Source organism: Pelobates fuscus, chromosome 2 (genome assembly GCF_036172605.1).
Source record: "Pelobates fuscus isolate aPelFus1 chromosome 2, aPelFus1.pri, whole genome shotgun sequence".
Lineage (NCBI taxonomy): Eukaryota > Metazoa > Chordata > Amphibia > Anura > Pelobatidae > Pelobates > Pelobates fuscus.
In genome coordinates, this window is record NC_086318.1 from 411,473,168 (window position 1) to 411,498,796 (window position 25,629).

The 25,629-nt window shown below is 36.6% G+C and overlaps 1 protein-coding gene across 18 annotated transcripts in view; it reads right to left on the reverse strand.

Annotated features, from left to right (window-relative positions):
- Positions 1–25,629, reverse strand: part of NRXN1 (neurexin 1) — a 1,100,495-nt gene that overhangs the window by 958,612 nt on the left and 116,254 nt on the right. For 12 of the 18 annotated variants that reach the window (XM_063443943.1, XM_063443944.1, XM_063443954.1 and 9 more), the window contains one exon: positions 20,240–20,269. The exons of the other annotated variants lie outside the window; for them this stretch is intronic. In XM_063443943.1, the coding sequence (XP_063300013.1) occupies positions 20,240–20,269 (30 nt within the window). The remainder of the gene's footprint in view (positions 1–20,239; positions 20,270–25,629) is intronic. 18 annotated transcript variants of the gene reach the window in all.

Consider the following 25,629-nt stretch of genomic DNA (forward strand, 5'->3'; position numbering starts at 1 on the left):
TAAAAATAACTTTCAGTGTACTAGAAATGTAAATATGTATGCCCTATATTTCATGAAAAAAAGCCTTAATTATCTGAAAGCAGATGTAAAAGGAATACCTATCATGTATTTAGTTTTGACTGGAAAAATATAATGTTAGGAATTAAATCTTTTGCCAGGAAATATCTGAACATTCTAAAAAAAAAAAAATTTTTTAAATGTAAGTATTATAAAGTGCATACATTTCATATTTCATAATAATAATTGGGCTGTCAATAATTCTGAATTAATTTTCAAGTAGTAAATCTGTATTGTGGTAATTTAATTGAGAGAAAGTATATGAGTTATGAAAAAAAATCCATAAGATGGCAAAATGAGAGTAGTCTGCTAGTTTTGCCAAAGCTATTTTATTTAACTTCAATTCTTTTAATACTTTGACATATTTTTACATTTTATAAAACTAAAAGGATCACTATAGTGTCAGGAAAACAAACTTGTTTTCCTGACACTATATAACCCTTAGATCCCCCCTACCCTGAGGGACCCCTCCCTCTGGGCTGGTGACCACTCCTCCCACTCCGACGTCAGCTCCCGACTGGAGTCGTGCGCGCAGTAAAAACGCCCATAGGAAAGCATTTTTTCAATGCTTTCCTATGGACGCTCTGCACGCTGAATACGATTTTCGCATTCAGCATCGCAGAAGCGCCTCTAGCGGCTGTCAGGAAGACAGCCATTAGAGGCGGAATTAACCCAACAATGTAAACATAGCAGTTTCTCTGAAACTGCTATGTTTACATCAGAAGGGTTAAAACCTGGGGGACCTGGCACCCAGACCATCTCATTGAACTGAAGTCGTCTGCGTGCCTATAGTGGTCCTTTAACACAGTGGCATTACAAAACAAAAACAATCTTGATATACTATTAATACAAGACAGTACAGTATATCATGAACAGGTCTTGTCAACTGGAATATTGCAATGGATATCCTGTTCTTCGTAAGTTTGGTTTAACACAGCTCTGAATTACCATTGCATATCTGCATAAAATACTGAGATTACCATGCCACTGTCAATGCTTTCATTGAGCTGCAGTGGTCTAGGTGACTATAGTGGTCCTTTAAATCCATACTCAGAAATTTGTACATATATGTATCACTCTTTTTAGAGGGACTACACATAGCAGCCACTATGCTGCTGGCTTCTTAGTAAATTATATATAAGCAGTTGAGTAAAACATTAATGTTGAAAACAATCCCATTACATCATTCTATTAAAAAAGGAAAGACATTTAGGAACCTTGCTTTATCAAAGGTCATGTAACAGTACACCAACATGCAGAATACGAATTTTAACATAATAATAATAATAATAATCTGTGAATTTATTATTTTGATATGGTGATTGACATGTAGTCTAGTCTAGTGCATGTTTAAAAGTGGCCTGGGCAATTTGATAATCCCTATGAATGTCACGCATCAACGTGCTAAAGAGGCTCCCACATTTGCATAGCACGTGCATGTTTTCTAAGTGTTGAGGATTATTGCCGCCCATTCGCACTCAGTGATTCAAGGCCAGTAAGGAACTGTATATTCATATATTAAAGTTAAAACTCTTACACAACATTTTCATTATTTTATTTAGTAGAAAAAAAAGAGAACAAAACAAAAAATGACCTATTATTTTTATAAGAAGAATATCTGTTGTGTTTAGTCAACCTCTCTCAGACAACATGAATTCTTTTTTTTTAAATAACATTTTTTTAAAAATCAATTTTTCTATGAATGCTTTCCAACTCAAAATTGCTTTTCTCGTATCAATAGCAAATGAGCCGGGGTATACGTGGTAACTCATATTGAGCTGTTTAATTAGTGTGTAAATAATGAATACAGTACCCAGAATATGACATGAATAATTCATAAATAGTATTGCTATCTTTATCTACTCACGTAATAGCTGCAATGTGGTCATTCAACGTTCTCCTAGTTAAAAGATTGCTCCGCCACTTTTGATATAATTACTTCTGGTTTATATGTTATCCGATAATTATGTATTATAACTTTTAATTTTTTTTTTTTTTTTTTTTTTAATTGCTATTATCCTAGAGAGTTCATTGAAGACATCTGCTTACCATAAAATTCATCTTCTTGTACTTGAAGCAATGGAAGTGAAATATCAATAACATAATTAAGATAAATAAATCCAGATTATTTAAAGTTCAGTTATACAGACATCATATCATAGTTTCCATTTGCATTCTATATTTATCATGCTGAACAGCTGAACTGTTGAACAGTATATTAATGGCTTGCAATTTTTATTTTATTTTTTCTTACCTCTGGAAGAAGTAATGTTTAGCAACTTTAGCCAAAACAATAAATTCGGTTTCTATTGTCCTGGATACTACAAAAAAGCAACCATTAAAACATTCATGGTGGGTGTGGTGTCACTGTGGCAACCACGGGCAGCTGGCACACTATCTGACCAAAGATGGAGGAAATTATGGTAAATAAAAAAAAATCTATATATTGAATATATAATTTAAGAGTATACGTTTAGACTAGAGTCATCCTAAAACCATATAAATATTTAAAAATGATTTTTGCAGGTCCATAGGTATGAGTATTATTGTGAGACTGGTTATTGAATCTTTTCTTTTTAGATTAGACTAAACCATCATACTCCAAAAAGACAAGGACATCATTGAGTTAAGTACTTTTGGTCAAATCCCTGCTAAGCAGGTTGTGGGAAAGGACAGATGTTCTCCTATCAGCTAAATAAGTGATATTTGTGTATTGGGGGATCAAATTTACTATCAGATAAAGAAGAAATGTAAGGGGAGGGAGCACAGTAGACAGCAGGCATTCTGTTACCTTTGAACTTTGGATGAATGTGAACAAGATTATTCTAGATATAAGTATTGTGAGGTTCTAGTGATCTGCAAGGCAGGAATAATATTTACTTTTTGTGATGGGGTTACATTCTGTCTGTTAGTAGTTATTGTTAATTACTGTAGAGGACCAAATGTGAGATGGTGATAACTAAAGTAAATGTTGACCTTGTAATAAGGGCAATTTCCATGAAAAGTGTCTGTAGCATTTTGTGTTAGGACAGTCTGGATATTGACCCCCAGGTTTTAGTTTAGTAATCTGGAAGATAAATCCCTACCTCAAGACAACGTAAATGAAAATCTGTTCTTGATCCTTAGAGAAAGTAACAAAAAATACATTAATTGGGTCTTCAAGAAATGTCACTAGTGTGCCTATCTGCATGCAGTTATCCTAATATGTTCATGGTCTAAGCCACATGGACTTCCAATTAAGCTTGAAGCCCATTGATGCAACAAGTCTCAGGAATAAAAGTCTATCTCTACTTCTCTCATAAAACTCATCTACTCAATAAATTAGAATTTATTATATAAGGAATATGTTCTTGTATTTTACTGTACTGTTCTAAACCTGGTTTTAAGCATTGTGCAGCTACAGAAATTATGCACCTTTCAAGTTTACTGCAACAATGGGACCTCCAGATCTCATTTGGAGTTAATGCATACTTTAATATGCAGTAGTTTAATTAAGCTGTGTGTCCTCTAAAGACATCAGTGTTTATAAAATGCTTGTGTCTTTCAGCTAACCTTTTCAATGCTGCAGGGACCATGGTTATGTACGCATTATAGATTGGGCTTTGCTGCACAGGTACCAATGACACTCAGAAGTTAAATAAATTATTTACTATATCAGCATGCACCAGTGGCATGACAAACTTAATCTGGTGAAGTCTAAATCTTATTGGAAATGCCACTGCAAAAATTTGATTTCCACTTGTGTTAAAATTCAGAGTTCACTTGTAAACATAAATCTATGGATTTTTCTTATTATGTTAACATTAAATATCTGGAGTGTTATAGGGATACTCCATATCCCTAAAGCAATTCAGTTTGCTGAAGAGATTTAAGTTTGAAGAGTGTGTCTCTTCGTTTTCATTTTACAAAGATTGCAGATTTCAATATAAATTGCTTGTCACTCTGACAAATAGCCCCGTTACTTCCTCTGCAGCTTAACTCAAAAGGCAATTGCACATAGCACTTGCCTTGCAAAGACTTCTCATTGAACTGTATTGGGAAGTCTGTGATTGGACAGCCACAGGAAGTCAGGGCGGGGTTAGAAGAGGAGGGCTTATGAAGGCTGTAGACAAGAGATTTGCAGCTTTTGCAAGCAATTTTTAAATATAATCCAATGAAAAATGCATAATGACATGCATGACTGTTTTCATTGAGGTAATATCTACTAAAAAATGTTTATTTGTTTATTTTGTTTGTATTTGTCAGTGGAGTGTACCTTTAAGTATTATGTCATTAATTCCATAAGATATGTGTTTTATGGTAATGGTATAATTACTTTCAAGGTTTTATTCAGTGGAACAAAGGCTACAATGCTCTCAAAGAAATCCTGGTATTCTGTTATACAGTTGGTTGTGAGTTGAAAAGACATGCTGGTACTGTTTATTTGAGTGTTATACCTGAAAAAAAGATGATAAGTTTAATGTAGTTGGATGAATAAAATCTGTTAAGAGGTTCTCATATTGCATTATTTTATTTATGTCCAGCAATCTACAGTTGCCTATACCTGGAAAGTTTACAGGTTTGTCCTAGGTATTTTTGGTTAGAAAAAAAAATTACCTGGTCATCATGGCAGTGTTTAAATCCTTATGTAGAGTAAATGGCATTTATCTCCATGAACGTGTAAACTCTACCAGATTAGAGGCAGTAATCCCCATTTTTTAAGCTTCAAACTAGATCCTAGGCTTAGAATGAATCTTCTTTGCCCCACAGGACAAGGGCAGATTACATTTCAACCTGTGTAGTTCTCTTAAGTTTCCTAAACTGTAGATTATTTAAATACTACAGTAGAAAGATCTTCAAGACAATTAAAGTTTGGTGACACTATGAATGAAGAGATGATGTTTTAATGAGATAAGATGGACATACTTGGAACATTTTAATTTAACTGACCTGGGGCTCTTTCCTTAAAAGTAGACTGGCCTGGCAAAAAGAGTGGTCTTTATCTAAAAATGTATTCGACTGTCTTAAATGTGAGTATTCAGTACACAGTAAGGGCAGACGATGGACTGAAGATAACTCCCACTTTGAAAGAAGAGGGTAGTTAAATGTAGGTCCACCAATTAACCTTCATCAACCTTCAGGAGAGGTGTGAAGTTCTGAGTATAAAAGAATTAACTTAAACTTGGTGTTTCAAGTATCCATATAACTTGACTACACAATGCTGCTAGATATATAAACCTTAATTTCATAATTCAAGAATAATTTATTTGTTTATTGTTTCACTCTTATTAGCAAATTATATGATAAGAATTTATTGTTGTGTTTATCTGCCATTAAAATGTATTGTACATAAATTTATAAAGAATAAAACCATGTAAGCTTTAGGGTTAATTTTGTTTTTAACTACAAATCATGATCTTTCCTGGTGACTGTATGGACATGTAATGAGAAAATAATTTTAATATAATTCTAGACTTTCTCTATAGCAATTTAGCAGTTGGTATTATTACCGTAGGCCTGGCATGTAACATAGCAATGCTTTGCCAAAACCATTTAATTTTCCTTATTTACTGCAATTTTTATGGCTCTTGAGTGAAATGCCTACGAGAAATGAAATGGTCCTATTTAATTTATATCTATACTAGATTAAGCATTTATCAGTTGTGCAGTTTATTCAAATTCTTAAACACTAACAATATAAGAATATTATTCTCATCATGTGCAATTTGTTAGCAGGATTCAATGAGCAATGCTGCAAATAAAGTCGAAGCAAAAAAGAATGGGACATTTTGCAAGTAACGTTGTAAAGGTTTCAAGTTTTACTAGTTTCTTATAACCATAATTTATAGAAATAAGTCAGCTTTTCAAAGTATATTTGAGGATACTCTGTGGGTGATATGGAGTGTCAGATCACACATTTGTGTGTGCAAAATTTTATCCTCACTTAATAGGACACTATAGGCACTCAGATCACTTTGTCTCGTTGAAATGGTCTGGGTGCATTGTCCCTGTCTCCTTAACCCTACATTATAAAATACCGCAGTTTCAGAGAAAGTGCAATGTTTATATTAAAGGGTTAAGACTGCCTTTGGCGACTGTCTACCAAACAGCCACTAGAGGTGCCTCCTAAAGTTTGACTTAATTTGACTACATGAAATGACACTGGACGTCCAGCATGTTAAAATTCCCCAATAGAAAAGCATTGAATCAACGCTTTGCTATGGGGAAGGCCAAATGCACTTGGCGCTCATTGTGTATGCGCATTAGGTTCTTCTAGATTGCCAACATGGGAGGAGACCCATTGCAGAGGGACATCCTTTTTTAACCTTTCACATGGCATGGTGGGGCCCAGACAATCATTTTAGTGCATAGAGGCACAGCGTTACAAAATATAGAAATTGTAGAAGTGTGTATGTTTGTACCTGTTTGCAAATTGGTATATGATTGTATTTTGTGAAGAGAATAGGGGATAATTATTATTATTATTATTATTGCCATTTATATAGCGCCAACAGATTCCGTAGCGCTTTACAATATTAGGAGAGGGGTATTTAACAATAAATAGGACAATTACAAATAACTTACAGGAATAATAGTTTGAAGAGGACCCTGCTCAATCGAGCTTACATTCTATAGGAGGTGGGGTGTAAAACACATTAGGACAGGAATTTGCAGTCAAATAAGGTGGGTTGCCCTATAGGAGAGAGCAAGAGACAGGTATGTGAGGTAGAGGTTACTCTCGGAGGCCATAAGGCTTCCTAAAGAGATGGGTTTTAAGGCACTTCTTAAAAGATGCAAGACTAGGGGAGAGTCTGATGGAGGTAGGCAGGCTATTCCATAGGAAGGGAGCCGCCTGCAAGAAGTCCTGCAAGCGTGAGTTGGCCTACGGGTGCAGACAACGGACAGGAGGTGGTCATGGGCAGAGCAGAGAGACCGAGAAGGGACATACCTATGGATCTGTGAGGAGATATAGGAGGGGCTAGAGTTGTTCAGTGCTTTATAGGTGTGAGTTAGTACCTTGAATTGACTCTTATAGCATACAGGAAGCCAATGTAAGGACTGACAGAGGGGTGAGGTGTGAGAGAAACGACTAGAGAGGAAAATCAGTCTGGCAGCAGCGTTCATTACGGACTGTAGCGGTGCAGTACGGCTTTCGGGATTGTCTGGGCCCCACCATGCCATGTGAAAGGTTAAAAAAGGATGTCCCTCTGCAATGGGTCTCCTCCCATGTTGGCAATCTAGAAGAACCTAATGCGCATATATAATCAGCAGACACTGTACATTCCACTAGGACTTAAGAAAATATTTTTTCCAAGATGTGACCTGAAAGGAGACCTGCTCTGACCTTGCAGCAGCGACAGACTGCTTGGTGCCAAACTGTGCTCTGAGCTTGCTGCACAGTGAGCATTCCTGCAGTCTATACTTTAGACTTCTATTATTTCTACCTATAGGCAAAGTCTATCTAATAATACAAAAATGTGTAGACAAAGAGCTCTGTGTATGTGGGATTGCTGTGTATGTGGGATTGCTTATTCTCAGTTCTTCTATGGAGTATCAATTTGGTGCTTGAGTGCACTGAAATGAACACTAATGTTAAGAATACATATCTATATTCCAAACACTACAGCGCTGATGTCCCTTTTTAGGTCCCCTCATTTGTCAAATATTTTTTTTTAAATAAATAAATAAATAAAAATACTAACCTCATCTCCTGTGCCCAACAATATACTATATAATAATACATGCTAAATCAGTAGGCTGCAGGAATATCATTGTATTTTGGAATGCTGTTGCAATGTAATTATCCAATGAATGCATATGGTTTATGGTATATGCACACAATGTTGTTTATTTGTATTTATGGCCAAGGTCTATTCAGCAGAAACACTGTCAATGTAATGCCTGTGGTTCCTAATAAAGTCTTCATCTACCTCTTCCAATTACAGAATAAACTTCATTCAGTATGGTTGATCAACCTGGTATCTCCAGGTGTATTGTTCGTTCAGAGAAGCATCAATGCTGGCTGCTAATTGTTACCTTGGGGGTATATATAGAATTGGGAGTTGGGTGGACTTTAGCAGCAAGATGAGCTGTCAATCAGATTTTCCTGCTGCGTGTTTGCACCGTGTAGCGTTCACTACTTGCTGTAGGGAACCAAAAGATTCAATGCTTTTCTATCAGAAGAAGATGATGGGTTATGGGGCTTGTCACCCATGCTTCCCAGGTCCAACAATGTTTCTCTATGAGAAATATTCAAATATTTCTCACAGAGAAACATTGTTTGCCCTAGGATGCATGCGTGCACCATCATGGAACAAGAAAATAGAACCAGTGATGCAGCGTGATGAAGGACATGGTGTAGAATGGATTTGGAAGAACGTGGCTCGGCGCTGGTTTTAAAGAAGGTTTTAAGACAATTTTACAGGTTTAATGAGAAGGGGTGGCGGGGGAGCAAAAGAGTAGTTTATATAGAGAGACTTTAGAACAGGTTGGAATAATACTTCACTTGAATATTGTATGCAAGAGTAGCATTATTTGTTATTATGTTATTATTATTTTTATTATGTTATTATTTATATAGCGCTAACAAATTCCGTAGCGCTTTACAATTACAATGGCATTACAATTTACAGGCATTATAATGTTAACCAATGCACTTGAAAAATCTCTGCTTTTAACCACCTGCAGACTAAGGTTCTGTTAAATAATTGGTGCATGGTGGGAAGGTAGAATATATCATATGACTCCCATTCAAACCATGCTCCTATTTACATAATATGAGTTTGAATTGCATGACATTAACAGATCACTTAAAATAACCCAAGCGCTATGTATCCTTATTAGAACAAGGACAACTTATGACTGTTGATTCTCCCCTTCCCTTACATATCAAGGGCACAAAGAAAACATGGTGGATATCCCTCACGCAAGCTAATTAACATTGTGATATTTTGTTTAGCATGAAGATCTAGCGGACACAACACTTTGCTCATAAATATTAAGAAGCACGAGGGCAGAGAAACATCCTTTTAAGAGGGAATTTTATGTCAGGAGGGATTAAGCACTCACTTGGCGTTGAATTTTGAAATAAAGGGAAGGATTTGCGAGCTGTTACTGCAATAATGATCACTAGGCACCATACTTGGGTATTTTGGGCACGGTAACACTTTGGTATTTGGGATTCCTGCTTTATCTCTTTTCTACGTCTGTAGGATACTGACATTTCTTATATTATATACTCGAGTATAAGCCGACCCGAGTATAAGCCGAGACCCCTAACTTTACCCCAAAAAACTGGGAAAACTTATTGACTCGAGTATAAGACTAGGGTGGGAAACGCAGCAGCTACTGGTAAATTTCTAAATAAAATTAGATCCTAAAAAAAAATATATTAATTGAATATTTATTTACAGTGTGTGTATATAATGAATGCAGTGTGTGTGTATGAGTGCAGTGTGTGTATGAGTGCAGTGTGTGTATGAGTGCAGTGTGTGTGTATGAGTGCAGTGTGTGTGTATGAATGCAGTGTGTGTGAATGAGTGCAGTGTGTGTATGAGTGCAGTGTGTGTGTGTGTATGAGTGCAGTGTTTGCATGAGTGCAGTGTGTGTATGAATTCAGTGTGTGTGTATGAATGCAGTGTGTGTGTATGAGTGCAGTGTGTGTGTATGAGTGCAGTGTGTGTGTATGAGTGCAGTGCGTGTGTGATGCAGAGTGTGATGCAGAGCCTTAGTGGGGGGTGGGATTTTTTATTATTTTTTAATTATTATTTTAATATTAATTGTTTTTTGTTTTATTAATATTTGTATTATTATTATTTTTTTATTTTATTATTGTTTTAAATATTATTTTATTATTATTATTTATTTATTTTTTCATTCCCCCTCCCTGCTTGATACATGGCAGGGAGGGGGGCTCTCACTCCCAGGTGGTCCAGTGGCATTGGCAGTTCAGTGGAGGGGGCTGGCAGAGAGCGCTTACCTCTCCTGCAGCTCCTGTCAGCTCCCTTCTCCTCCGCGCCGGTCCGGTCAGCTCCCCTGTCAGCTCCCAGTGTAAGTCTCGCGGCCGCGCTATGACCCCGCGGCTCTCGCAAGACTTACACTGGGACTTGCAGAGGGAGCTGACCGGACCAGCGCGGAGGAGAAGGGAGCTGACAGGAGCTGCAGGAGAGGTAAGTAAACGCTCTCTGCCAGCCCCTTGTCTGTATTATGGCAATGTAAGTTGCCATAATACAGACATTGACTCGAGTATAAGTCGAGTGGGGTTTTTTCAGCACAAAAAATGTGCTGAAAAACTCGACTTATACTCGAGTATATACGGTACTCCATATGATACTTGCTGATTTTAAAAATATCTCATACAGGAAGAATATTTTGCATTGTCACTGTCTACCAATGTAGAATATAATAAACTGGAATTAATCAATGTTCAGCTCAGTCCATATTTACGAAGCATAAATATTTTCAGGTTATGTTAAATCCGCAGGACTATTCATTGAGTGTAATTTTTTTAGAATCGCACTGCATAATGTGACCTTGAGTCTGCTTCAAGGTTATCAGGAGATACATTGTTGATGTGTAAAAGCATACTTAATTAGAACAGGTGTTTCCAACCTGCAGATCTACAGCTGTTGTTGAATGACATGAGTATATATATGGTGGGAGCAACAGCTGGAAAACCAAAGGTTGGTCACCCCTGATTTGTTTTCCTCCATTCTCACTGTCAAGAACTGTTGGCATGTAAAAGCTATATTAGATGCAAAGCAGATTAATTCAGGTATATACGAGGGAAAACCTTGTGAAATACCTCTACGGTTCTTGTGTTTTTCTAGCAATCACATGTAGATAATAATAGTAGGAATTTGGGATAAAAGTAGCAATCACATGTAGATTATAGTAGTAGGGATTTGGGATAAAAGCAGGGCCGGACTGGGAACAGAAAGCAGCCCTGGAAAAAAATTATTTCAGCCCTCTAATTCATTGTGTCATATAGTATGCTTGTATTGCTTATATGTATGCACTTTGAAGAAGACTTTTGTCTTACCTGCAGCCCCACGCTCTAGATGATCCATGGGTGTTACAGTGCTATAACCACCACCCTCCAGGACGCTCCCTGTCCGTTGTGACTGGCTCTGCTTGGGGACAATTATTTAAGCAGGGAAACACTCCATGCCGATATCAGCATATCAGCATCAGTGTGTCAATTGTATAATTTCAGAAAATATATATATTAAAAGAATGTCCCACATTAATAAATTACACTAGTTCAATGGCACACACACACACTGACTACAGAAAAGCTCACTGACACAAAAGAGCTCACTACAGACAAGCTCACCGATAAACACAAAAGCTCTCTGACACATGCACAAGCTCACTACAGACAAGCTTACTGCCGTACACAAATTCACTGACATTCACTCAAGCACACTAGAGACAAACTCAGTGACAAACACAACCTAACTACAGACAAGCTCACCACACACACAACCTCTCTGACCAACACAAGCTTGATAATGACAAACACAGAAGTGCTCTGACCCACACAAGCTTACTGACACACAGAAGCTCTCTGATACACACACAAGAACACTACAAGCTCACTGATACACACACAAGCACACTACAAGCTCACTGATACACAAGCACACTACAAGCTCACTGACAAACACACAAGCACACCACAAGCTCACTGATGCACACTACAAGCTCACTGATATACACAAGCACACTACAAGCTCACTGATACACACAAGTACACCACAAGCTCACTGATGCACACTACAAGCTCACTGATACACACACGCACACCATAAGCTCACTGATACACACACAAGCTAACTGATACACACACAAGCACACTACAAGCTCACAGATATACACACAAGCACACCACAAGCTCACTGACAAACACACAAGCTCACTGATACACACACAAGCACACTACAAGCTCACTGATACACACGCAAACTATAAGCTCACTGACAAACACACAAGCACACCATAAGCTCACTGATGCACACTACAAGCTCACTGATATACACAAGCACACTACAAGCTCACTTATACACACAAGCACACCACAAGCTCACTGATACACACACAAGCTCACTGATACACACACAAGCACACTACAAGCTCACGGATATACACACAAGCACACCACAATCTCACTGACACACACAAGCTCACTGATACACACACAAGCACACTACAAGCTCACTGACAAACACACAAGCACACCACAAGCGCACTGATGCACACTACAAGCTCACTGATACACACAAGCACACCACAAGCTCACTGACAAACACACAAGCTCACTGATACACAAGCACACTACAATCACACCACACGCTCACTGATGAACACTAGAAGCTCACTGATATACACAAGCACACTACAAGCTCACTGATGCACACTAGAAGCTCACTGATATACACAAGCACACTACAAGTTCACTGATACACACCACAAGCTCACTGATATACACAAGCACACCACAAGCTCACTGATGCACACTACAAGCTCACTGATACACACACAAGCACACCACAAGCTCACTGGTGCACACTACAAGCTCACTGATATACACAAGCACACTACAAGCTCACTGATACACACCACACGCTCACTGACATACACAAGCACACCACAAGCTCACTGATATACACAAGCTCACTGATACATACACAAGCACACCACAAGCTCACTGATGCACACTAGAAGCTCACTGATATACACAAGCACACTACAAACTCACTGATACACACTACAAGCTCACTGATACACACACAAGCACACCACAAGCTCACTGATGCACACTACAAGCTCACTAATATACACAAGCACACTACAAACTCACTAAAACACACCACAAGCTCACTGACATACACACGCACACCACAAGCTCACTGATATACACAAGCTCACTGATACACACACAAGCACACCACAAGCTCACTGATGCACACTACAAGCTCACTAATATACACAAGCACACTACAAGCTCACTGATACACACCACAAGCTCACTGACATACACAAGCACACCACAATCTCACTAATATACACAAGCTCACTGATACACACACAAGCAAACCACAAGCTCAATGATGCACACTAGAAGCTCACTGATATACAGAAGCACACTACAAGCTCACTGATGCACACTACAAGCTCACTGATACACAATCAAGCACACCACAAGCTCACTGATGCACACTACAAGCTCACTAATACACACAAGCACACTACAAGCTCATTGATACACACCACAAGCTCACCACAAGCTCACTGATATACACAAGCTCACTGATACACACACAAGCACACCACAAGCTTACTGATGCACAATACAAGCTCGCTGATATACACAAGCACACTACAAGCTCACTGATACACACACAAGCACACCACAAGCTCACTGATGCACACTACAAGCTCACTGATATACACAAGCACACCACAAGCTCACTGATACACACACACACACTCTCTCTCTCTCACTCACACTCTCTCTCTCAGACTCTCTCACTCTCTCACTCTCTCACACACTCTCTCTCTCTCTCACACTCTCACTCTCTCTCTCTCACACTCTCTCTCAGTATCAATCATACAATTACCTGTCACTGGCAGTGTGGATCCTGTTCAGGTGCTTCCTGTACTTCCTCTTCCTGTGTGAAAGTTCACCAGGCTGAGGCTGGTGGGCGGAGATCCAGTGCGGGGGCTGGATCCTACCAGACAGGCCGTGCAGAGGAACTGGCAGTGTGGGAGAGACTCTCTCTCCTCCCTGCTGCAGCTGGCTGCCACCTCTGTCTGTGTAGAAGCCACTTCGGTAATTATCTGCCCCAGCCTCACACAAAACCTCACAGGAGGGAAAAATAAATGTGTCAAATGCTGCACTGCCGGCCCCAAGTCCACCAGCCCACCGGGAAATTCCTTGGTATCCCGGTGGGCCAGTTCGGCCCTGGATAAAAGTATGTAGTTGGATGAGGGGCTTCTTTAACAGTTTTGGGTTCAATTATTATTTCATATTTTTGCAGTTTTTCTTTATTCTGCACTCCCTTTACTGTAATTACTGTGGAATACATTTTGGTTCGCTCTGTCTAAACTTCAATGGAATTTGTAGTTATCGTATATCTTCAGTGCCAAAGTTAGCCATTAGTTGAGCTGTCTTCCTCAATTTAGTGCATTTTTCCAGTTTTCAAATGTATATAATAAACATTATAAATAAAAGTTCACAGCTGATTTGGATGGACACCTTAAGCACCAAAACCACGTTATCTTAACGACAAAAGTCATCAATATTGACGAGTTCATCAGGGGAGGTCTGCTCCATGAGGGAAACTGTCTCAGTACTTGTATACAGGTACACTTTAAGAGTTTTTTTTACTTTTTTCTTTAATTTCTTGTAAAAACAGGGGAAGGCTCTGAATCTAAACACAAACAGGAACACTTTAACATTAAAAATAAATATATCTATTTTTAACTTTAGAGTGTTCCTCTTTTAGTAAAAAAACTAAGTTTAAAAAAATATCCAATTTATGCCTTGATTTTATATTATCAGCAAAACTGTCAGTAAAACCAGTCAAAAATTATCAACTACATTTAGACAATATTTTTATTGAATTTCAATAGGATTCAAAGCCAGCTGAAATTCCAGCAGTCAAACCCTATAAATGGGTTGGCTGCTTACGAAACATCCTCCAATAAAGGTGATTTAGATGCCCATTTATCAGACTTTTTTAATTACTAACCATGTCACGGGATTCAATATAAGCCACACAATAGTACAAGGAAGGTTTAAATTCTCCCCCCTACCCCCACTCTCCAAGCCATGAGTGTGGACATGTTCACTAAACAGCAAGTAGTCAATTGCTGCTTGTTGTAATAAGAGTCTAGCAACTAGGCAGTTATTGCTTCCTACTTGTTAGTGACATATAGGGAGCACCTGTCCCACCTCGTTGGCATCAGTTGGATGCTTCAAGTTACTGCCCACCCCTGTTCCCCCACAGTGGCGCTATTAATTAATTAAATAATGTAAGGAGGGTGGGGTAGTGTCACCCCTTTGCCCCAACCCTTAATTAAAAAGAATGGAATTGGACTTAGGGTCTCTGCCCCCACTCATAATCACGAGGTGAGGTTTCTAATTGCTAAGACATGGCGGATCTAATAACTACCCAAGCTCCCACCCATTAGTGGAAGGCTCTAATTGAATATACTAAGAAGGGTGTATATGCAATCATACACCCCAAATTGTCCTGAATACTCCCTACACAGGTGGCTAGGGACTCCAAGCCCATATCCAATCCCACTTAAAAAAAAATTAGATAAAATTGAACTTGCAACTTTTCACATTCAGTAATGGCATGTATGTCTTAACTACTCTGCATGCTTCCATGTAGAATAACAATAATAATTCCTAAATGTGCCAATTACCATGACTAGTCATAAGTTTACTAAGTAGGAAGATACATACAACTTTACCAAAAGTAAATGCAAGTACAGGTACACAATGTCACCAGCAGAGGCTTAAAATCATATTGTTCTGTTTTAATGTCATGTACTTAAATATGAACAAATAAGAAAATATATGAGCATGTAAACACATGCAATATATTTAAAAAAATAAAAATAATAAAAGCATAATGATAAAGAAGAAACACTATGGGGTTGTCCATGTGTCCATGAATTTTGACTTGACAATGAACTGAGCTGAACCACAGGAGGGGTTATTGTTCTAGCTGGTTAATCACGAAAGGCAAATTCTATGCAAAGTCAGAGAATTAGCTCCAGATTATCCATGGACAGAACAATAGACAAACTGCTATTATGAAATGGATAATAATAAAGTTTGGAATTTGTGGTATCTTTGAACTCTTTAAAGGGACAGACACCATAGGCACACAGACCACTTCATCTCATTGAAGTGGTCTGGGTGCAGTGTCCTTGTTCCCCTTAGTCCTGCAATATAAAAGATTGCATTTTTTTAGAAACTGCTCTTTAATTTGCAGGACTAAGATGCCCATTGTTGCTAGAGGTGCTTCCTGGATTCTAATGGAGTTTGACTCAGATAAACAATCTGCAAGAGGACATCCACCATGATAAAAACCTCATTGGAAAGCATTGATTTAATGCTTTCCTAAGGGGAAGGCCTAATGTGCTTGATGTGCTCGCCACACAAGCACAATAGGTCACCCTGACCCCGTAGGATGATGTTGGAAGAGGCAGAGCGTGAACCAGCCCGAATTGACATCGATGCTGGAATCGGGTAAGTGATTAAAGGTAGTTTTAAATCCCTTTCTGTGCTGGAGGGTGGGGGAGTGGGGGCTTAAACAGGGGGGAGAAGAGAGCATTATAGTGTTTGGAATACAGCTCTGTATTTCTAACACTATAGATTCTATTTAAACTGTTCTAGGTCATTTGTTGGACCATGAGCTTTGGATCTTGAGATAATACTAATAAGGAGATCTGTTGAACAGGATGTAGCTTTGAGCTCTCTTAAACTGTTATTGAATTATGGAGGATGAAAGTAATGTGGACCGGTGGTAGAAAATCCTCACTAGCTCATGCCTTTATTTCATGGAGAGTGACATGTGGTCCAATTATAATATTGGGGACACAAGGACTCACAATTAGTCAAAAACAACATCCCTAGCTCAATCCTCATCCTCACCCTCAAAAACCTGTGTGGATTATTGTGAGGAAAGATATGGATTGTGTAGGATGTGCCCTCCACAACAAAACATTGCCCCTTACTTTACTAACATAATGAGAAATAATTGTTTAACTCAAAAAGGGGTAGACTTCAAAGGTCTTAAGTACTAAAAATGGCACATTCCATCTGTGACTTCTCCTCTTCTACAATGTTGCATATGTCTTTAGAACGGAACACTTTGATAAATATAACTCATTGTATTAGATCTCTAAAGGGATACACAGAAAAAGGAAGCAGGAACTTAAAGAGACACTCCAGGCACCAATATAAGTTTAATGCATTTGATAGGGTTTGACCTCTTTACTATACAGTATTTCTTGAATTCCCAAATTTTTATAGTTTTTGCACAAAACAAACACTTTTGTAGAATGCTCCACCAAAAGACCCCCTGCAAGGAAGACTTCAATATTAAATATATGCACACAGATCAGCCCCTAACAGTACTAAGTGAGCAGTTTTTAATAGACAACATGACTGTAGAGAGTCAGAAGGTCTACAAATAAACGGGTTGTGATAGCTTTATTATATGTCTTCCATGGTATTGTCTTCTAATGCACATTGCTTTGTAGTTGAAATCACTCATTACTATCAGAGGCAGAGAAGTGTACATACATTTGATATGTTTTTTTATAATCTTTTGCTGAAGTGAAGGGCATGGCTAATATGACAGGCATATGGTGCATTTGGGCATGCAAACAATACAGCATATTAACGTGGCCAAAATCTATCAACTGCATTAATGTTGTATGTGTGCCCAGAGTGTTCCTATACTTACATTTCAATTTCACTAGACTTGTATTTCTACGGCACTATGCTAAGAATAGGCGGGGGGGGGGGGGTAAGAAGCCACTAAACTATCGTTCTATCAATTTACAGTGGTGTAAAATATATTTTATAAGGAATAAAAGTGATAAATCTCATAATGGTACTATTATGTTTAATATTATGTATGATTTCTACCATTTCTAGTTTGTGGTTACTCTTCGGAGAAAAATCTGTGCACACTTTTTGGTCACTGATTATCATTTTTATTTGCTTTTAAAAACATTTTTGCACATCTATTTTGAACTAAATCCCAAGGGATACACTTATGAGATATATGAATGTCTTTAAAGGTCTTGCGAATTATATATTGCAGGGTTTGTATTGATATTATTTATGCACTTTTGTGCAAAGTCTGACAATGGTATAACCCAACCAATTTTGGAATTTATGAAGGATCCCCAACTGAACCTGTTTTAAACATTATTTAGTAAGTATAAAGATAAATAGAGACACCCACATGGGTATATGTTTATTTATGTTTTTTTCTGCACTTTTTAAAAGTAGGCTGTTACCTCTAGTTGACTACTCCACATAAAGAGGGCAATTGGGGGGCAGACAAGGAAAGCTAAATGTTGCAGTTCAGGAGGACTATCAGTTGCGGATCTCAACTCCTTAAAGTAAAACTATCATAATCTATTGTTATTGCAAATAGCATCTGTGTGTATTACTTTGTAATGATTACAAATACGTTAACAGTTAATTTCAGTGTATTTCATGTTATTCCTGAAGAAAATGCCATCCTTTAGTATCTTTGGACACACTTCATCCAACCCAAAACCATGCACATAATCAAGAATTAGAGGACATTTAAAAAATCTTTACATTGTGCACAAAAATGCATGGTTTCAGACTTTGAAAATGATGCATGGTCATAGTAGGTAAAATGTAATTCTGACCAAAGAGGTCTAAATATGGCATCAGCTACGGAGCAAACCAGGAAATAAATTACAAATAGATGTTAGCATTTGGATATTTGTTTAAAAAAAAAAAAAAAAAAACTAGGCAAAATTGCACGCAATGTTTTGTTTTAAGAAATAATAATAATGATGACAGTGTTCATTTTATTATATCAGTATAAGAGTATTGATATGGCTCAGATTCAATTAGTATGGAAGCCCAGAGAGGCCATGTATTTGTAATACTTTTTCCTGACTTATTATCTTGAGAAAACAAGTAGTTTTCTTGAAAAAAAGTTGTTTTCTCAAGATAAAAAGTCCAAAAAATTATAGAAATGCATGACCTCTCTGCGCTTCAAATTAGTTATCTTTAACTGACATTTTTTTCAAACATTTTATAGACAACCCACCTTTTCAAAGTAGCGCAAAAAATAGAACATTTGTAGCTAGACCCCTAATAATTAATTGATGCAACATAATTGGGAGAACCTTATTTGTTTCTTTTTTTTTCATATGTACATGTACAATATTTAATAGTTGCTGTCTATTTAAAGGGGCAGTAAGGTCACCATAATTACAACTCAACGTTTGAACTTTCAAGTTGTTTTTTTGTCGGTTGTTGTTTCAATAATTGGAAAGAAACTAGTTTATCCACCACTTTCACCTAGCTTTAGTGCATTGATGAACATTTTTTTTTTATCATTACTTTCATTAATCAATCTAATATTGCATTGTTTTAACAATTCATTATTTAAACAATCACATCGATGAGTTTAATCCTTTAGCAAAAGAAAAATATTCAATTCCGTTAACAAAAAATTTATTATTTTCCAAATCCAATGAAACTTTTATAGTATTTTTATATTCCCCTACTTCCAGTTAAACCCATCACTATATGTATATATATATATAAAGCTCACTGTAAACACACATTTCAACATTTTCAAACAGGTGACATAGCTGTAAAAAAATAAATAAAAGTTCTGTACCTTTACTTTTACCTAGAGGTTTGATGAAATGGTTCCATGAAGAAAGCATTTCCAAAGAGAAAAGAGGGGAAAAAAAAGATAAAAACATCCATGAATATATGTAAATGCAATAGTTTGTCATGGAGAAGCTAATGATGATGGTAGTGATGACGATTACAATGATGCATGGTCCAGGAATTGGTGCGTGATTGACCAATGGCGGACATGCAAAGGACACTAAGACACCCATGCTCTATCAAAAAGAACACTATCTGGGTAAGACAAGCAAAGCCAAAGCTAAATTGAACATCTTCAACATTTCGGAGACAGCTAAGGTGTGCTCTCAAAGAGAACCAATCAGCCATGCATCAATGAAAATTAATGAACTCTCCACCGGGTACAAAATGATAAACTGAGTGTCGTCTCAATCTAAATTGCAGGCACTTTTCTTTCTTGTTGACAATTTTCATCCCGTCCCTTCAGCAGTTTATTCCAATCTGAGCAATGCGCATTTTCTTTTTCAGTTAATTTTTTTTGTTGTTTTTTTTTTTAGAATCAGCTGCTTATTTCCAATTTAAATCAGTTATTATATTGCAGAAAAGGAAAAGGATACAAAGAGTGAACAGAAAAGAAAAAGAAAAAAAATCAAAAGATGTGGCTTAAGGTTTATGTGTCAGATTTGCAGTCCAAAAACAGCTTCAAAGCAATTGACCACCTTTGCAGTGAAGGGTTGAAGCAGTTTACAGAACATATAGGTAACAATGAAAAGTAGAGTGGAAAAGGAACAGAGCCCGTACCTTGGTCGCCCATCATCAGGTGCGCCAGACCTTAAAGGAAACAAGAGCAAAGTCAGCAATGTACAAGGGAGCAATGGGAAGATGTTGCCACAGTGACAAAAATGGTTTGTGACATTTTCTTCCTGCATGGCATCTCTATCATGAAATCAAAAAACATTTTTTACTAGATTCCCTGATGGACAGGGACAGAAATGTATGGATTTGAAATTGTAAACATTGGATGCCCCTACAGTTTTGAATCAAAGTGATAAAATAAAATAATAATAATAGAAAACGAATATAAAAATATTTGGAATCTAACATAACTACTTATACCTTTTGCCTTTGGTGCGTGTTGGTCTGATTACATCGGCACTTTGTGACAATATATATTGTTTGTTTAAATAGTTCAGAAGAGCACAAGGTTTTCGGAATAAACTGAGAAATGGGCTGGGTCTGATCTTTTTCCCCTCATTGTAAATGAGTCTTTCATTAAAAAGAAATACCCTTCAACACTGAAATGACAATGCTCGAAGGGATCTCCAGGTAAGTTGAGGCCTATATCAATGCAAAGTATTATATGTAAAGAAAAAAAAAATATGTGAACTATGGCAAGCTTTCTTCCCAGGAATCTACTCTATAAAAGTCATTGGATGCAATTTGAGATATGGTATATAATAACCAATAAATAAAATACAGGGTGAGTCCAAATTCAGAAACCACTGAAATATCTATCGGATACTTCATGTTCTTGAATTCAAAATGGCAGCTTGTGAAACAGGTAACATACATTATGGGTGTACCCACTGGTCTTTATGAAGACAAGAATTACATAACATTAAATATTTTGAAAGTGTTTTTATTTTTTTTTACTTTTCAATTACCTCATAAATGACCAAATAAACCTCTAGAACCCTGATGGCTATTCTAGGCACTCCATATATTTCTGAATTATATTTCACAAGATTCCATGATTCTAAGCTTGTGAGTACCATGGGAAATGTATCCCAGAAACATCTATGGTAAGGTTAGTCATCCCTGCCCTATAAGCTATGAATAGAAGTAATTGTTTTGAGCTACTACACAACATAAACCAATAGCTTGAAGCGGTGATAACTGTACTGGTAATTCTCGGCTGCATTTGGAGAAAATAAACTTCAGTTTGCTTAGTGCCTGAGGTCACAGCTGAAGTATATGCTAGCAATTGCTGCAATCTGAGATTTAAAGACTTCTACATAGTTGGAATGCGAAGCAATAACTAAAGTAATGACACAAAATGTATGAAAAAGGTTTAAGTAGGAGAGTAGATGGAATATGGGATTAAATTGTCATAGATAATCGAGGGTTCTTATATATGGAGGGTTGATTGATTTGTTTTACTTTTTATTTTAATCCATACATAGGGGAATTTGATATTTTAAAATTTTATAATTTTTTCTTTTAGATTAAAACTATTTAACACGCTAGAATGCTATATTATCCCAGGAGATTAATGAATAATCGTGCTTCATTGTCATTTCTGGGGGTGTTTTTATAAATAAAGCTAGACTGGTATATGTGTAAAATGTTTAATTAACATTGCATAATATAATTCAACAAATTTGGCAGTGTCATGTTGTATCAAGTATTATGAACTTAAATTAATTTACAACATATATAAAAAACTAACTTACGTTCTACAGACTGTTTTTGTTGTGTTATAATTGATTGATGAGCATAAGTCACACAGTTTAAATTTAGATCAATACCTGTGTAATGGTAACATATCTCCAGTAGATTAGCTATACTGTAATAAAGTATTCTATGTGATATATTAACCTTTGTTTTTACTAGAATGTGTTTTAATTAGATTGCATGACATTTTATTTAACTATTTCATGCTACATCTATTTAACACTTCAACCTCCAATACAATTTGATTGATTTTTGTATCATTAATATGCTGTATTTTTTATTTTTTTTTGCATGCTGAAATCTTTAAAGATTTTGCACCAATTTATTTTTCTCAGAAGGTTGCACATAAACAAGCCTCCTTAGCCATGTACCTCACCCCCCCAAAAATAATACGTCCTTATCAAATGCACGCAACTCAGTCCAGTGGCTTCCAAACTAGTTCTCAAGGCACGCCTACCAGTCCAGGCTTTATGGATACCCATTTGTGTCTACGGTGCTTTTAGAGAACCTCGACACAACTGGGTAGTCCATAAATCCTGGGCTGGTAGGCATGCCTTGAGGACTGGCTTGGAAGCCAATGGCTCAGTCAGTGACAGCACTAAAAGCTGAATAACAAACAGCTCATTCATTGCAGTTAGGGGCGCAGATGGGTGCATACATTTGATATTGAAGTCTTTTTGGCATGAGGAAGTGCGACCATATTGAGGCGAAAGCTAAGATATGCATTAACGTTGTTTTGGGCTCATAGTGTCCCATCAAACTGCAAATGTTTGGTGGTATTATCTGTGACAGAGGCATTCATTTTAAATGTCTTGGTTTATAGGTTTATACACTACGCAGCACTGAGGTTTTCTGCATTTACATGTTTGTAAGATGTAAACAAAAAATCATAGCAACATTTTTTCTTTCACTTCTGTGTCTAGATTTTGCAAGTCAGTTATCAACTTGCCATAGCTTTTAGTTTATTGAATAGATCAAAGAAGATTAAGCACTGTCCCTTACAAATACACAGAGAACCTTATATAAGTCCCTAGAGCACCATAGAGCTAATCTCTTTAAAGGCATGGGGATAAATTCATTAAACTTAGTGGTAGGGAGCCTAAGAATCAGGCAGCAATACTCAGTCTAAAACAGGTGTTTAGGAAAATAATGTCTCTAAGAGGCCTGAGATGAAGAAGTTTTTTTTTTTATCTTAGCTATAGTATTTTGATGTAAATGTTTCAGATCAGTTGACCTTAAAACATAAAATACCTTCCAAAGCATTTAGAGTCAGGTATTTCGTACTGACAATGCAAATGTTGTACAATTCATAATATTCTATTCACAAGTTAATGATACGTAATATCTACCAGGAGGTAGAAATATTGGCTGTTATATACCCACAGAAAGCATGGGTTTACCCATATCTAAATGTTATGGTCCTATGACACTATCAAGTGCAGTGGTGGCTGTATCTATCTGGCCTTCACACACGTTAAATATTGTATAGTAAAGGCTATTTAATGACCAAAAATTATGAATCTTTTTTTAGGAAAAAGAAAATACTTAATATATTAATTGTGATGCTAATTTAGTATTATTATTATTTTTTGCTCAAAGTTTTTATAAGTGATGAATTGCTTTTATGATAATGTGCCCTGCTAGTTTTTATTGCAGTGACCATCATGTTATACAGGCTTTTGTAAGCATTTCAGAAATCATGAAAAAAAAATCAATGGATAACTGGAAAGATCTATGGACTAATTTGCTGAACACTGCATTATAGTAAATCGAAAACCTATTCAAAATGTTTTAAAAAAAAATCCCAAGCATTTGATCTTTAATCTAATCTAGTTACTGAGGTCTCTATACTGAACAATTCTGTATAAGTTTTATGATTAAACCAAAAATGGTTGAGTAAATGTAAATGCAGTTAATCCATTTAAAACTACACTGTTTATCGATTCAGTTTTGTTTTGCACTTAATACCATAATAATAATTAATAATAATTAGAAGAATATGTATTTAACTGGCATATTGCTTTTCTCATAGTATATTAACTCCTACATGTTTTGAGTTTTGAGCCCCTTAATCACTGGTAGATATTGTAATATACAGCTTAACTTTATGATAAATAAAATGTATTTTCTTTTTTTTTACTGAAAAAAAATAGTCCAGGGTCTCAGAGTTCAAGTGCTGGCAAGGTACAAAACATTTGCACTATATTTATTTCAGATAAACTAACTCACCTTCACAAACATTTTCTTTTTACAATATTTATATGTGTATGTGTGTGTGCCTATGTCTATGCATTGAATATTTAAGATAATTGTTTACATTTTACACTCCTTTATACCTAAATCTGCTATAGCTATGCTTATGTCAAAGCACAAAACAAATAAAATAACATTAAAGAGATTGTAAAAATCTAATTAGGAAAACAAAATATACTGAACTAAAATGCTTTAGATAGTAAAAATAAATCAAACTTCATATTGACATATTTAATAATGTAGTATTTGTTTCCTTTCCTTAAATACATACAACTGATATATTACTTCATAATTACTAGTTATCAGAGATGGCAAAATCGTAACAACTAAACTAGTGTCAGACATAATGCTCCATTGAGATACAATCATAGTGCATCAATGTCAACTCCAACAGTGGTGGTTTTCTGGAGATAGTGAGACATGGAGTCCTAAAGAAGCTTGTTTGACACATAAAGATGAATTCAAAAAATAGCTAATTTTGATGAGTTTACAATCAAGTTAAAAAACTCAGGCTACAATAGCATTTAAATGTGAAAAAGATCTCCAGGCTTCCTGAGTTTGTCTTAATTTTCTGACTCATCATTTGTCACTTTCCCACCACTTGCTGTTAAGTTAGTAAACGTCACAGTTTGGCCACCTCTGATTCAGAAGTTATCAAAATGTATTATTCTTTAACAGTGCTAATATTATTATATTATAATGTGTGTGTGGTATTAGCGTTATCTAGTAATAGAATGTAAAGAGATTCAGTCATGCATAACAGTCCTGTTTAAATCTGCAAATAATTACCTTTATACATTGCGCAAGCCAACTTGCTAGCCAGCACATGGATTTGGGAATGTACAAAAAAAATAAAATACCCAACATCAAGTTCTATAAGATGCCTCAATAGTTATTAACTTGAAGGTTCTACGTGCACCAAGGCCTCATGCAGCTTTTTCTTTGATCTAAATTCCGTTTCAAGTTCTCCTGGCATCAGATGTTGGATTAATACTTTAGGTTTACGTATTGGCCAATTAACTCTTTTGGTAGCCATTTGGCTAACATACTGCATGGAGGAAAATTATTTGCAGATTTAAACTTTAATACAAGTTTCTTTTAAAAATGAAATGCATGTCTGTCATTAATAAAAAAAATTTCCTTTAAAGTTGTATTATTAATTATCTACACCTACATGTGTGGCTTCTACAGCATTGCTCTAGAGCAGGCATAGGCAACCTTTGGCACCCCAGATGTTTTGGACTACACCTCCCATGATGCTTTGCCAGCTTTATGAGTGTAAGAGCATTATGGGGGATGTAGTCCACAACATCTGGAGTGCCGAAGGTTGCCTATCCCTGCTCTAGAGTATAGGCAACCTTCGGCACTCCAGATGTTTTGGACTACACCTCCCATGATGCTTTGCCAGCATTATGGGTGCAAGAGCATTAAGGGGGATGTAGTCCACAACATCTGGAATGCTGAATGTTACCTATCCCTGCTAG